The 14321-nt window shown below is 37.6% G+C and overlaps 1 protein-coding gene across 2 annotated transcripts in view; it reads left to right on the top strand.

The window, feature by feature from the left end:
- The window catches only part of LOC126184565 (oxysterol-binding protein-related protein 8), a 211549-nt gene extending 198538 nt beyond the window's left edge, over positions 1-13011 (top strand). For both annotated transcript variants that reach the window (XM_049926994.1, XM_049926993.1), the window contains exons 17-19: positions 987-1148; positions 2256-2431; positions 12262-13011. In XM_049926994.1, the coding sequence (XP_049782951.1) occupies positions 987-1148; positions 2256-2431; positions 12262-12484 (561 nt within the window). In that variant the 3' untranslated portion in view covers positions 12485-13011. The remainder of the gene's footprint in view (positions 1-986; positions 1149-2255; positions 2432-12261) is intronic.
- The last annotated feature ends 1310 nt before the right edge of the window (positions 13012-14321 follow it).

Here is a 14321-nt window from a genome sequence, read left to right as displayed (position 1 = left end):
TGGTCCTCATTTACCTCATACTGAGAGACAGTGTTTTGGTTTCCAACAATATAATGTCTTAAATACCATGACATATGTATTTTCTAAATTGCTGGGAGGAGTTTTCAAATATTTTTTATGTTGTTAAAGTTTCTTTGCAATCAGCCAGGGTCAATGATCGTGGATCAGTGATGGAAGTGAAATTAATTCAGTATAACTGCATGAACTGGGTTAATAGGGCAAAGCCAGCTTAAACATTAAGTTCTTTTTGTCTGAGCTAAGAAAACTGCAGACTACAACAGTAGAAAATGAAAATGATAAAAGAAGTAAAATCACTTCCTACTCTACTAATGTGCCCGCTCCTCGTTTTTGACACTTCATAACTCAGTAATTGTGAACTGGCTCTCAATTCTTATCTAACTTGTTGTCTGAAGTTAATGAAATTTCTTCCTATGAAATTTCTTCCTATGCTCGTTGTGCTTATGCTAGTGTTGTGTTTCTACATCTTTCATGTCTCCAGTTTAGACTTGAGCTGTTGTCAGATAAATGCTGTTTGTGCTTTATCAGTTTTACGTCACTATTACTACCATCCCAGCTTCTGCAACGGAAAGCACAGTACTTGTTTCTGTGATGATTCCTATTTTAATTTTCCCCAATTTGTGTTTTTATCCTACCTCTTAAAGCATGTTTCCTATGTGTGATCGTGATAATATCTTTTATGCTTCTACTTATCTTTGGTGGGTGCTTCTATCCTTCCATTTAGTTGTTGGTTTCTGTAGGAGAAATATCATGGTGCAATGTATAAAGTGTTGTTGCTGAGTTCTTTTGTTCAAAGATTTTGTGATATCCTCTACATATAGATCTCCATTTGTAGTGAAAGATTGCAAGATTCTGCATCTGGGGTACTTACTTTTTGTTGAATAATTTATAATTGTTCAGGTTTTTATAAATGCCAGTTATTTCAAATTTCTGCCTAAATGTTAGCTCTATTTTTTTTTTTTTTTCAGGATATTATATCTGGCCAATGGGTTTACAAACATGCTGATCTACGGCCATGGGATCCCCGCAATGATGTATTGCAATATGAATACAGCTATGTAATTCAGACAAAGACAAGACACAGGACACCAATGATCCGTACTGCCAGCATTGTCAGTGTTGATCCTCAGGTAATATCAGCACCCACTTAGTTATTTACATACCAATACAAGTTGATAAACAATATTATTCAATTTATATGAAATACACAATAATGACCCTAAGACAAAAGTACATAATTGTATGTATTAATAATATAGTAGTCAGTGATGATAAGAAACAAGAAAGTTTTTCTTTGCTTGGTCAGCTTGACCTGCCCTGATCGCCTAACTGTTTCTCTTGGCTCTGCAAAATTAAATTCCTGCAAACACTGTTTTGTCTTTGTGCACCTTGTCAAAAAAACATGAACATATTGAAATAAATTACCTTTAGTTCATTACTCATTTTTAAATCTTAGTAAAGTGAAGGTGCTTTTTTCCCCCAAACAAGAAATTATTTAGAAATTTTGGAACAGGTCCAGGAAGTACTAAGCTTATCATTGAGACAGTTCCAAAAGGGTGTACAAGTGTGTGAGGGAGATTAGCTGGACGTGTTGTGTGGGTTGATGGGTTCAGCAGGCTGAAATCAGTGGTATGCCATTTATGAAAGAATCTGTGTCAGTCAGATGGATGGCCGAGTGTGTTGAACTGGGTAATGTACAATGGGTAAAGACAACTTAATGCAGACAGTTCATTATACTTCACATTCTTATTGGTAAAGTGTCTTGCTGCAACTTGTACAGTGGTTGCATCATAAGAGGCAACCAAAATCTTCAAATTATAAGAAATTTTTGGTAGCGCCTCGTGTCACTGATCACATTCTCATATTACAGTCTGTTCTGTTCCCAGGTGATAAGTGATATAAAGGAAAAATTAATGCTTGTACTAATCACTCTCATTTTAGATTTATCACACTTGTGATAAAAGCTTATAATGCAGGAAGGTGAAATATCTTATTAGGTGTTTTGAAAATTAGGTCAACTACTTTCTGTATGAGAGAGACATTCCCCATTTCAGTCTTAGGCTCATAAGACAATTCAGCATCTGCTTTGTGAGTTAATATCTACTAGATTTGTGGGCTACAGATATAGCTGTACATTTTTTTTAAAACTAAAACCTCTTTTTTCTCTTTTTCTTTCAGATAAACAGTTAGTTGTGATTGATTTTATAAAGTGTTAATGCATGTGTTTTTACTTCCAGAATACACTTCGTCAAACAGAATCACGCTCATCTGTAACAGTAATAAAGTCATCGAAACACCAGCTTTCTACGCAAGTGAGTCCAGTTGACAGGAACAGTGGAAGCTCATCCCCAGAATTCCACAGTGATTCCAGCCACACTGAAAGGCATAAAAGTAGTTCTTGTGGGTCTGCAAGGTATGTTTTTTACTATGCTTGACATATGAACATTTTGTGTTTGTATGAGGGGGCGAAGGCGTGTGCGTGTGTGACTGGATGAGTGAAAATGCTTCAATTCTTCATTGAACTGATGTAACAATGGTGGAGGCCTCGTAACAGTGGCATATTATATTTAATGATCATTATTTGAACAGTTATAAATTACATTTAATGGGGACTGTATTTGGTTTAATGCGTCCCATACTTCTGTACAAATAATTTGTCTACAGCATAGTACAAAATAAATGAAGGGCCGATGATGATAGTTATGGTGATATTATTATTATTATCTTTTTGACTTTTTTTTTCTCAGACTTAAGTCTGGTTAAAAATGGAACGTGACGCGGACCTCGGTCAAGCGTGACTTCCTTGTAACTGTATGGTATATGTTATATTGCATTTAGGAACTTTCGGGTAATTGAACATGTATCAATAATTACAGATTTTTGTAGTTGTATATATATGTTTGGATGTAGCTCTATTGCATTGATGTACTGGTGAATATTGTGAGGTATGACTCCTGTAGTTGATAGTATAATTGGGATAATGTCGACTTTATCCTGATGCCACATGTCCTTGACTTCCTCAGCCAGTTGGATGTATTTTTCAATTTTTTCTCCTGTTTTCTTCTGTATATTTGTTGTGTTGGGTATGGATATTTCAATTAGTTGTGTTAATTTCTTCTTTTTATTGGTGAGTATGATGTCAGGTTTGTTATGTGTTGTTGTTTTATCTGTTATAATCGTTCTGTTCCAGTATAATTTGTATTCATCATTCTCCAGTACATTTTGTGGTGCATACTTGTATGTGGGAACGTGTTGTTTTATTAGTTTATGTTTTATGGCAAGTTGTTGATGTATTATTTTTGCTACATTGTCATGTCTTCTGGGGTATTCTGTATTTGCTAGTATTGTACATCCGCTTGTTATGTGATCTACTGTTTCTATTTGTTGTTTGCAAAGTCTGCATTTATCTGTTGTGGTATTGGGATCTTTAATAATATGCTTGCTGTAATATATGGTGTTTATTGTTTGATCCTGTATTGCGATCATGAATCCTTCCGTCTCACTGTATATATTGCCGTTTCTTAGCCATGTGTTGGATGCGTCTTGATCTATGTGTGGCTGTGTTAGATGATACGGGTGCTTGCCGTGTAGTGTTTTCTTTTTCCAATTTACTTTCTTTGTATCTGTTGATGTTATGTGATCTAAAGGTTTGTAGAAGTGGTTATGAAATTGCAATGGTGTAGCTGATGTATTTATATGAGTGATTGCTTTGTGTATTTTGCTAGTTTCTGCTCGTTCTAGAAAGAATTTTCTTAAATTGTCTACCTGTCCATAATGTAGGTTTTTTATATCTATAAATCCCCTTCCACCTTCCTTTCTGCTTAATGTGAATCTTTCTGTTGCTGAATGTATGTGATGTATTCTATATTTGTGGCATTGTGATCGTGTAAGTGTATTGAGTGCTTCTAGGTCTGTGTCACTCCATTTCACTACTCCAAATGAGTAGGTCAATACTGGTATAGCATAAGTATTTATAGCTTTTGTCTTGTTTCTTGCTGTCAATTCTGTTTTCAGTATTTTTGTTAGTCTTTGTTTATATTTTTCTTTTAGTTCTTCTTTAATATTTGTATTATCTATTCCTATTTTTTGTCTGTATCCTAGGTATTTATAGGCATCTGTTTTTTCCATCGCTTCTATGCAGTCGCTGTGGTTATTCAATATGTAATCTTCTTGTTTAGTGTGTTTGCCCTTGACTATGCTATTTTTCTTACATTTGTCTGTTCCAAAAGACATATTTATATCATTTCTGAATACTTCTGTTATCTTTAGTAATTGGTTGAGTTGTTGATTTGTTGCTGCCAGTAGTTTTAGATCATCCATGTATAGCAAATGTGTGATTTTGTGTGGGTATGTTCCAGTAATATTGTATCCATAATTTGTATTATTTAGCATGTTGGATAGTGGGTTCAGAGCAAGACAGAACCAGAAAGGACTTAATGAGTCTCCTTGGTATATTCCACGCTTAATCTGTATTGGCTGTGATGTGATGTTATCTGAATTTGTTTGGATATTAAGTGTGGTTTTCCAATTTTTCATTACTGTGTTTAGAAACTGTATCAATTTAGGATCTACTTTGTATATTTCCAAAATCTGTAGTAACCATGAGTGGGGTACACTATCAAAGGCTTTTTGGTAATCAATGTATGCGTAGTGTAGGGACCTTTGTTTAGTTTTAGCTTGATATGTCACCTCTGTATCTATTATCAGTTGCTCTTTACATCCTCGTGCTCCTTTGCAGCAGCCTTTTTGTTCTTCATTTATAATTTTGTTCTGTGTTGTATGTGTCATTAATTTCTGTGTGATGACTGAAGTTAATATCTTGTATATTGTTGGTAGGCATGTTATGGGGCGATATTTAGCTGGGTTTGCTGTGTCTGCTTGATCTTTAGGTTTCAGATAGGTTATTCCATGTGCAAGTGTATCAGGGAATGTGTATGGGTCTGCAATGTAACTGTTAAATAATTTAGTTAGATGTGAATGTGTTGAGGTGAACTTCTTTAGCCAGTAATTTGCTATTTTATCATTTCCAGGGGCTTTCCAATTGTGTGTAGAATTAATTGCTCGGGTGACTTCATGTTGCAAAATTATCACTTCAGGCATTTGTGGTATCATCTTGTATGTGTCTGTTTCTGCTTGTATCCACCGTGCATGCCTGTTATGTTGTACCGGGTTTGACCATATGCTGCTCCAGAAGTGTTCCATGTCTGTTATGTTTGGTGGATTGTCTATTTTAATATGTGTGTTATCCATTGTTTGGTAAAATCTCTTTTGGTTTGTGTTGAATGTTTGGTTTTGTTTCCTTCTATTTTCACTTTTTTTGTATCTTCTAAGTCGTTTGGCCAATGCTTGCAATTTCTGCTTTTTTTCATCTAATTGCTCTATTGCTTCTTGTTGTGAGATTTTACCTAACCTTTTTCGTTTTTTGTCTGATATTTCATTTCTTATAAATTGTGTTAACTGTCCAATGTCTTTTCTCAGTTTTTCTATTCTGATCTGTAACCTGTGTTGCCATGCTGGTTTTGTGGGTTTCTTCTGTGTGTTGGTTTGTTCTGATCTCTGCCTAGTGTGTATATTTAGTGTAGTGAGTGCTCCTATATAAACCAGTAGTTGTAACTCTTCCATAGTTGTGTTTTCATTTATTTTGTTGTGTATGATTGTGTTGATAGTTTTTATTGTTGTTTCGACTTGTGGGTTATTTGGCGGTCTATGCAAGAATGGTCTAATGTCTGTATTTGTGTCTTTGTATTCTATATATGTCAGCTGAAATTTCTCTTCTATATCTAACACGTGTCTCTCTTCGTGTTCTATTTGTGCTTGTTCTGGTGGCTGTCTTAAGATTTCGTTTTCCTCTGATTGTTTAATTGATGCGTGTTGGTCTTTGTTTGTTTGCTCTGGGATGTTTGAGTCCATTACTGTGTTTTCTTCCTCTTCTGATTGCACATTATTTTGTTCCAGTATTTGTTGTACTTGTTGTTTGATGTTTTCTAATTCTGACTGGGGTATCCTGTTATTTTCGATTATTACACGGATCTGATCAGCTAGTCGTTGTTCTGTTAAAAATTTTAATTCCGGGTATCTGGTAATAAATGTTGTGTATACTTGTGATCTGTATCCAGTTGTGTTGGTTCCTAGGTTTGTTGCTTGGTAATAACAGAACATGAGGTGTCGATTAACTTCATCTGACCATCTCATCCTCTGTCTTTGTTTTCCTTCTAGGGTGGTTGCAGGAAGCATATCCTGCAAAACACCTCTATTCGGATTTAAATCCTTTTCCAGTTGGCTAGCAGTGTCGTTACCATTGTGGGCAGGCATAGGGTTCAAGCGTCGTCCCCGACCATGACGGCACTTGTCTGAGGCTTCTTTAGTTCTGTCCTGAACCAAGTAATCACACTAAAAGGGGGGTTAGCCCTATTAGTGGTTTGATCTTTTCGTCGCCTTTCACGACTGGCAGAACATACCGGAGGCCTATTCTTCTCCCGGGCCTCCACGGGGATTATTATTATTATTATTATTATTATTATTATTATTATTATTATTATTAATCATCATCTTCTTCTTCTTCTTCTTCTTTCCTTTCTCAGACCTTAGGTCTGGTTAAAAATGGAAAGTGACGCAGACCTTGATCAAGCGTGACTTCCTTTTAACTGTACGGTATATGTTACATTGCATTTAGGAACTTTCGGGTAATTGAACATGTATCAATAATTACAGATTTCTGTAGTTGTATATATAAGTTTGGATGTAGCTGTATTGCGTTGATGTGCTGGTGGATATTGTGTGGTATGATTCCTGTAGTTGATAGTATAATTGGTATAATGTCAACTTTATCCTGATGTCACATGTCTTTAACTTCCTCAGCCAGTTGGATGTATTTTTCAATTTTTTCTCCTGTTTTCTTCTGTATATTTCTTGTATTGGATATGGATATTTTGATTAGTTGTGTTGATTTCTTCTTTTTATTGGTGAGTATGATGTCAGGTTTGTTATGTGGTGTTGTTTTATCTGTTATAATGGTTCTGTTCCAGTATAATTTGTATTCATCATTCTCCAGTACATTTTGTGGTGCATACTTGTATGTGGGAACGTGTTGTTTTATAAGTTTATGTTGTAAGGCAAGCTGTTGATGTATTATTTTTGCTACATTGTCATGTCTTCTGGGGTATTCTGTATTTGCTAGTATTGTACATCCGCTTGTTATGTGATCTACTGTTTCTATTTGTTGTTTGCAAAGTCTGCATTTATCTGTTGTGGTACTGAGATCTTTAATAATATGCTTGCTGTAATATCTGGTGTTTCTTGTTTGATCCTGTATTGCAATCGTGAATCCTTCCATCTCACTGTGTATATTGCCTTTTGTTAGCCATGTGTTGGATGCGTCTTGATTGATGTGTGGCTATGTTAGATGATACGGGTGCTTGCCATGTAGTGTTTTCTTTTTCCAATTTACTGTCTTCATATCTGTTGATGTTACGTGATCTAGAGGGTTGTAGGAGTGGTTATGAAATTGCAGTGGTGTAGCCGATGTATTTATATGAGTGATTGCTTTGTGTATTTTGCTAGTTTCTGCTCGTTCTAGAAAGAATTTTCTTAAATTGTCTACCTGTCCACAATGTAGGTTTTATTATTATCATCATCATCATCATCATCATCATCATCATCATCATCATCATCAAAGGAATGTTCTTCAGAGTTAATTGCGCTAGTTTAGCTTAAGTTTGCCCAGAGATTTCACTAACAGATGAAATTATGAAATTGTGTTTATGATTAACTTTGTGCCACTGATTCCTCAGACCTGTCTTTACAAAATGCAAATAATGTGAGGACTATGAAGTTATCTAATGGTGTAATGAGAGTTTCTTATAGAATGTATTTGATCTGGAGCACCACATGAAAACTGCTACATTATTTGCTATATAACTGTGCAACTATCGTAATACACCTCAAAAGACAAATCCATTAAAATTTTGTTTAAAGTTCATTCATTTTGATTTTACCGTCATTGTATTTACCCTGCAGGTCTTAAAAAATACTAATTTTAATTTGAGAAGGAAAATGTAACATACTGTTTCCCAAGAAGTCTGAACTTCATCCGTAGTGATCTGTTAAACACAATTGAGACTGATATGACACCTCGGATAGGAGAAACTAGATTGCCGATTTTACCGCAATTTTTCAAAAATTGTAGTTTCGTAGTATGGTATGTTTTGTAACATTCAGGCGTACAAGTAGTACATCACAATTTGGACACCATAATGCCATTTCTTTACTCCTATTTTTTTTCTTTTCTGACTCCTCTTGACATCAGCACACACTTTGTAGACATGTCGAGTGTGATTTTATTTTAGTATCTTTCTGGTTTTTCAAAAATAAATCTGCTGATGCCAGTACCTGCAGGGGAAATCATTTCTTGGTGTTGCTTGTATGTTGTTATGCAACACAAAAACTCAATAACTCCACAAGAGACATGATGTAGTTACATTGTTTCTCTTATCAATGTTTTGTCTCTTATTATGAAACACAAATGCATTAGTGATGGTCATCACAAGAATTGGGAGAACCATCAAGAGCCGTAATACTTCGCCGCTGTGCCTCCTTTCCCGGTATCTACCCAGTCAAAGTATTACAAACAACAAACAGTTGTGTACCATACTTGTGTCTTGCACACCCAAAAAAGTGTGTCCTCAATAACAATGTTACCTTAATCAGCTGTTAAGTACCCATAGAGAACAAGTGGAGCAAAAAACACAGAATTCAAGTGATGAAAAATGAGTGGATTTTTAAAAGTGGGTCTCAGTTAGACTAATTATGAGGAATATATTTGTCAGGCCAGTTATGAGGAATACGTTTGTCGTCATTGTTGACATGCAAGGTGGATAAAATTGTTTTGTTTTACAAGGTGAAGTGGTGCAGTCGTAAGACACTAAACTCATGTTCAGGGCTACAGTGGTTCAAGACCCCATCCAACCATCCACATTTAGGTTGCCTGTGGATTCCCAAAATCCCTTGAGGCAAGTGCTGGGCTGGTTCCTTTTTAAAGTGCGTAGCCAGTTCCCTTGCCCCATCCAAGATTGTGCTCCATCTCTAATAACTTTACCATCAACATTACATTAAACCCTAATATTCCTTCCTTTTACCTTTTTGAATCTATCACAGCTCATAAAGGCAGCGACAAATGGATTAGGAAGCATGTACCCATTGGCGAGTAGTAAAGATTTTTGGCTTGTTCACAAGACACAAATGAATTATTACTGCGAAAGTAAATAAATGTATTAAATTTCTATTGCAGTCCACCATTTCGGTTTTCAACTTGTTTCGTCTTCAACTTTTTTAGTCCTGTTGTTGTCAGTTGCATTTTATATTGTGGTATGTTGATAATTATTACTTTCGGACTATTTAATTACAGCTGAATAAAACAGAATTATTGTGCCATATGCTTCTCACCTTTATTCAGTGTGAGACATCTTCAGTGGCCTAAAATACATATAAATTTTTGTTTATACTATTCAGTTTACATTTGACAAAATCAAGCCTCGAAGGCAAGAAACAGAGGTCTGTGTGTGTGTGTGTGTGTGTGTGTGTGTGTGTGTGTGTGTGTGTGTGTGTGTGTGTGTGTTTGTGTGTGTCTTTTTCTACTCTAGAAAAAGACCATTTGGCCAAAAGCTTATATGTATAGCAGCCTTTTTGGTGTGACTGTCATGAGCAGCAATCTAGTCTTTTCATAATAAGGTGGCTTACATTTGGAACATTATGTAAATAGGGTATCAATAGCTTTGGCACTTTTTGTTTTGCTATGATGTAGTAATAATTTAAACCCTACTTACAGATTTTGTGGATGTTGATTTAGATGTTGTGTTCTTGTTCCTTTGTAACAGCTGTTGTTCCTCTGATAACTGCCATTTGGAATTTTGTTTTCACGTGTCACAGCACTAGAATTTGAACACTAATTTTGATGTTATGTTTTGAATGGTGTTGCAAACTGTCAGTGTTATTGCCAACTATTGAATGTGTTTTTGTGGCATCTGTCTATGGTCTGTGTGTGTCAGAAACATACAGACAGAGAGAGAGAGAGAGAGAGAGAGAGAGAGAGAGAGAGAGCAAGAACATAAGTATTTGTTATAATATGACTGCATGTACAAATGGAATTATTTATCTTATCATTTCTTTTATTAAGTCCAGTAGAGGGTCTGTATTGATATGTATCTGGCCTTTTATCAAATGTATGTTCTCAGCTATGACTTTCTGGATTTGGTAGTTTTCCTGCATTTGTTTAAGGCATTTGACTTGGGTGTTATTGTGAATTTTTTCATTTCTTGTTCCATGTTTCTAGGATGTTGGTTGTGGTGTTTTAAGTGCTCTGAAATGTGGAATGGTTTGTTTCGTACTTCCAATATCTAATGTATTCTTTGTATGATGTTTCAAAATTCCTGAGTATCATGCCTGTGTATACTGCATCACCACTTTTACATTAAAGTTTGTGTATTCCTGCTCTCTGGAATTTGTCCCTCTTGATTGGTGGTTCGCTTAGGAAGCTTGCAGCACGAAGACACATGTTATATAGAATAAAAAGGATTCCACTATGAAAAGGAAATGAGTAAAATCACACAAATAGCTAGGAACAATGGATATGACACACAGCTTCATAAGCCAACCAACTACCAAGAGGACAAATTTCAGGGAGCAGGAATATACAAACTTGAATGTCAGTGTTGTGATGCAGTATACATAAGCATGACACACAGAAATTTTAAAATGTGGTACAAAGAACACATTAGGTGTTGGAAGTATGAAACAAACTATTGCACATTTGCAGAGCACAAAATAGAACACCACAACCAACATCCTACAAACATGGAACAGGATATGAAAAGAACCATAATAAACAACCTTAAATAAATGCAGGAAAACTACCACATCCAGAAAGTCATTGCTGAGAACGAATATGTGATAAATGACCAGACTGACATCAGTACAGACTATCTACTGAACCTTAATATGAGAGCTGATGAGATAAAAAAATTTGATTTGAACATGCAGTCATATTAAAACAAATACATATCTCTCTCTCTCTCCTCTCTCTCTCTCTCTCTCTACCCCCACCCTCTCCCCCACCCTCCCCCACACCTCTCCCTCCCCCACACCTACCCCTCCCCCTCATCCCCTCCCCCATCTTCCCCTCCCCATCTTCCCCCTCCCCCATCTTCCCCTCCCCATCTTCCCCTCCCCATCTTCCCTCCCCATCTTCCCCTCCCCCCATCTTCCCCTCCCCCATCTTCCCCTCCCCCATCTTCCCCTCCCCCATCTTCCCCTCCCCATCTTCCCCTCCCCCATCTCCCCTCCCCCATCTTCCCCTCCCCCATCTCCCCTCCCCATCTTCCCCTCCCCCATCTTCCCCTCCCCCATCTTCCCCTCCCCATCTTCCCCTCCCCCATCTTCCCCTCCCCCATCTTCCCCTCCCCCATCTTCCCCTCCCCCATCTTCCCTCCCCCATCTTCCCTCCCCCATCTTCCCCTCCCCCATCTCCTCTCCTCCCTCTCCCTCTCCCCCACCTCTTCCCCCTATCGCTCTCCCACTCCCCCCCTCTTCCCCATCCCCTCTCCTCCACCCCCTCTCCCCCACCTCTTCCCCCTGTCCCTCTCCCACTCCCCTCTCTCCATTCCCCCCACTCCCACCTCTCCTGCTCCCCCCCTCTCCCGCTCCCCCCCTCTCCCGCTCCCCCCCCTCTCCCGCTCCCCCCCTCTCCCGCTCACCCCCCCACCCACTAACGCTCACCCCCCCGCCCTCTAACGCTCACCCCCCCCGCCCACTCCCGCTCACCCCCCGCCCTCTCCCGCTCACCCCCCCCGCTCCCGCTCACCCCCCCGCCCTCTCCCGCTCACCCCCCCCCTCTCGCTCACCCCCCCCGCCCTCTCCCGCTCACCCCCCGCCCCTCCCACTTCCATGAAGTACGCCTGGAATCAAAGATATTTTTTTAGGTCACTAATCATTGACATGGTTGGGGAGGGGGATTATTTAATAAAATATATGTAAGTATATTAAGCCTCACTCATTATTGCTTTATTATTTAATAAAATACTAAGTTAATTACTGATTATGTTAGTGATTAAAGATGTAAATTGATAGTTGAAATTTGATCAATTGTTTACATGTCATATATAAGTGTGAAACTACTACACTTACAAGCTATTTACTCTGTCTTTGAATCTGTGTTGTTAACAGAAACTGATTTACTTTCTGTTTTTGTAGAGTGAAAGAAAGCCTCGCTGTAATGCAGTCACATCTTCAAGAACAGCACGAAAGGTTATCTCGCATTCAGCATAATCTAGAGCAGTTGGGGAAGCTACAAAGGGAGCAAGAGAAGGAGAGACAACTTAATTTTAACAGGCAGTTATACCGTGCAGCTGTTTTACTTATTGTGATTCAGTCCTTCATAACAATTATTTTCTCTTACATCGTTCAGTGGAAGTAATTTACTATTGGGTGACATATCTGTGTGAGCATATGCTTAACACAGCTGTGTACCTACTGTGACAGCTATAGAAGAAAAAACAACCCTCTGTGATATATTTTGTTTGGTTTCAAAATGGCATCTTTGATCATAATAGTGAACTGGTTTAGTTGCGTTTAAAATTGAGTTAGAGATTGAATGGCACGTATGTTCCATAAAACATTTGTAAACTTTTGTAATACTGTCACTGTAAATTGAGCTGATAATGTAAGTTATGTTCTGGTACCTCACATTTTATTTAAATTGTGCTGTGACTGTTGTGCAGCTGTTTCCCAGTGAACTTAGATTGTTCAGATGTTGTAGATATTATTTCATTTCTGTGTTTGTATGAAAGAGTGGTAAATATTGAGCCTAGTCTGTCTAGGGGCATGGATGATCAGACTTGTGTTCTTTTAAAATTTGGCGGAAAGAAAGTAAACAAGCATCTTGCTTCTGTGTCATTGTCAAGTGAGTGAAACTGAAATGTGATGTGCTTCCAACTCCCCACCCCCCCCTCCCTCTCTCTCTCTCTCTCTCTCTCTCTCTCTCTCTCTCTCTCTCTCTATCTATCTATCTCTCTCTCTCTCTCTCTCTCTCTCTCTCTCTCTCTCTCTCTCTCTCTGTGTGTGTGTGTGTGTGTGTGTGTGTGTGTGTGTGTGTGTGTGTGTGTGTGTGTGTGTGAGAGAGAGAGAGAGAGAGAGAGAGAGAGAGAGAGATAGAGAGAGGAGAGAGAGAGAGCGCAAAGCTGTGATGAAATTGTACTGTTGTATTATATTTACATAGTTCTTTTTTTTTTTTTTTTTTTTTTTTTTTTTAAGTAAACTATGCTCGGCAGCTATTTTCTCATGTCATATTCAGTTAGACCTAACTAGTGATTGCTCTAATATTTTACTTTTACAGTCCAGTGATGTCACTGTAGGTATTATTTTGTTGCTGTTTATGTAGCCAGATCTTAGTTTTTTCTCGGTCTTACCTTGCTGCAAGAAAGTTGTGAGGAAAAATTGTTGTAAATGGTGCTATGTGCTTCGATACATTATATATGTGTGTAATGATTCAGTGTTTTGAAATACATGAAGTCTTGTGCAAGTAAGGGTGTAGGATGCTTTAAAATTTCTGAGATGTAATTGGTGAATGACAGAAGCACAAGGCATCCTTTATTTCGTATCTGTAATCTTGTACTTCACGTCCTATAACTTTGCTTATCCTGTCAAATGGGAGTAGTGCTGCTGCCACCTGTCAGTCTGTAATATAAAGTTAAACAAATGCTGGACCTTGTTGTTTTGTGCTTGTTATATATTTGAGATGAAAGCGTTAATGCCTGCTGTATTAACCCAAGAGAAACCACAAAAAACATAGATGTTAATCATGAGGTGTATTTTATCAGTGACTGTACAGTGTATCCTTTGTCTGGAAACAGTTGAGTTAATGCTTAGAAAACTTTTTGCATTAGATGTAGCAATTAGTATTTCATATATCAAAAGTAGATAGCTAGCAGCAGAAATAGGTTTCACTAACCTTCATTTGAAAAATCCCGGAAGCATAGCGAGTTCACATATCTTTCTTTATTCTACCAGAAACTGTGTTGCTTGGGAAGTTTTTTAATCATTATTATTATAATAGAGACTGCAAGGAACAGATGACACCTTTATTTAAACATTTGTCTTCTACATTTTATGGTAAGTCATTAAGAACTGTACACTGGCCTATCTGAAATTGTACATAAGGTACACACAATGGTTGGTGTGGGTAGACTGTGAATCAATATGCACTGAAACAGCACTTGTTTGATAGTGAATACAGTAGGACACAAGGAGTCAAG

The sequence above is a fragment of the Schistocerca cancellata genome, chromosome 4, assembly GCF_023864275.1.
Source record: "Schistocerca cancellata isolate TAMUIC-IGC-003103 chromosome 4, iqSchCanc2.1, whole genome shotgun sequence".
Taxonomy (NCBI): domain Eukaryota; kingdom Metazoa; phylum Arthropoda; class Insecta; order Orthoptera; family Acrididae; genus Schistocerca; species Schistocerca cancellata.
This window is presented reverse-complemented; position numbering and strand designations above follow the sequence as displayed.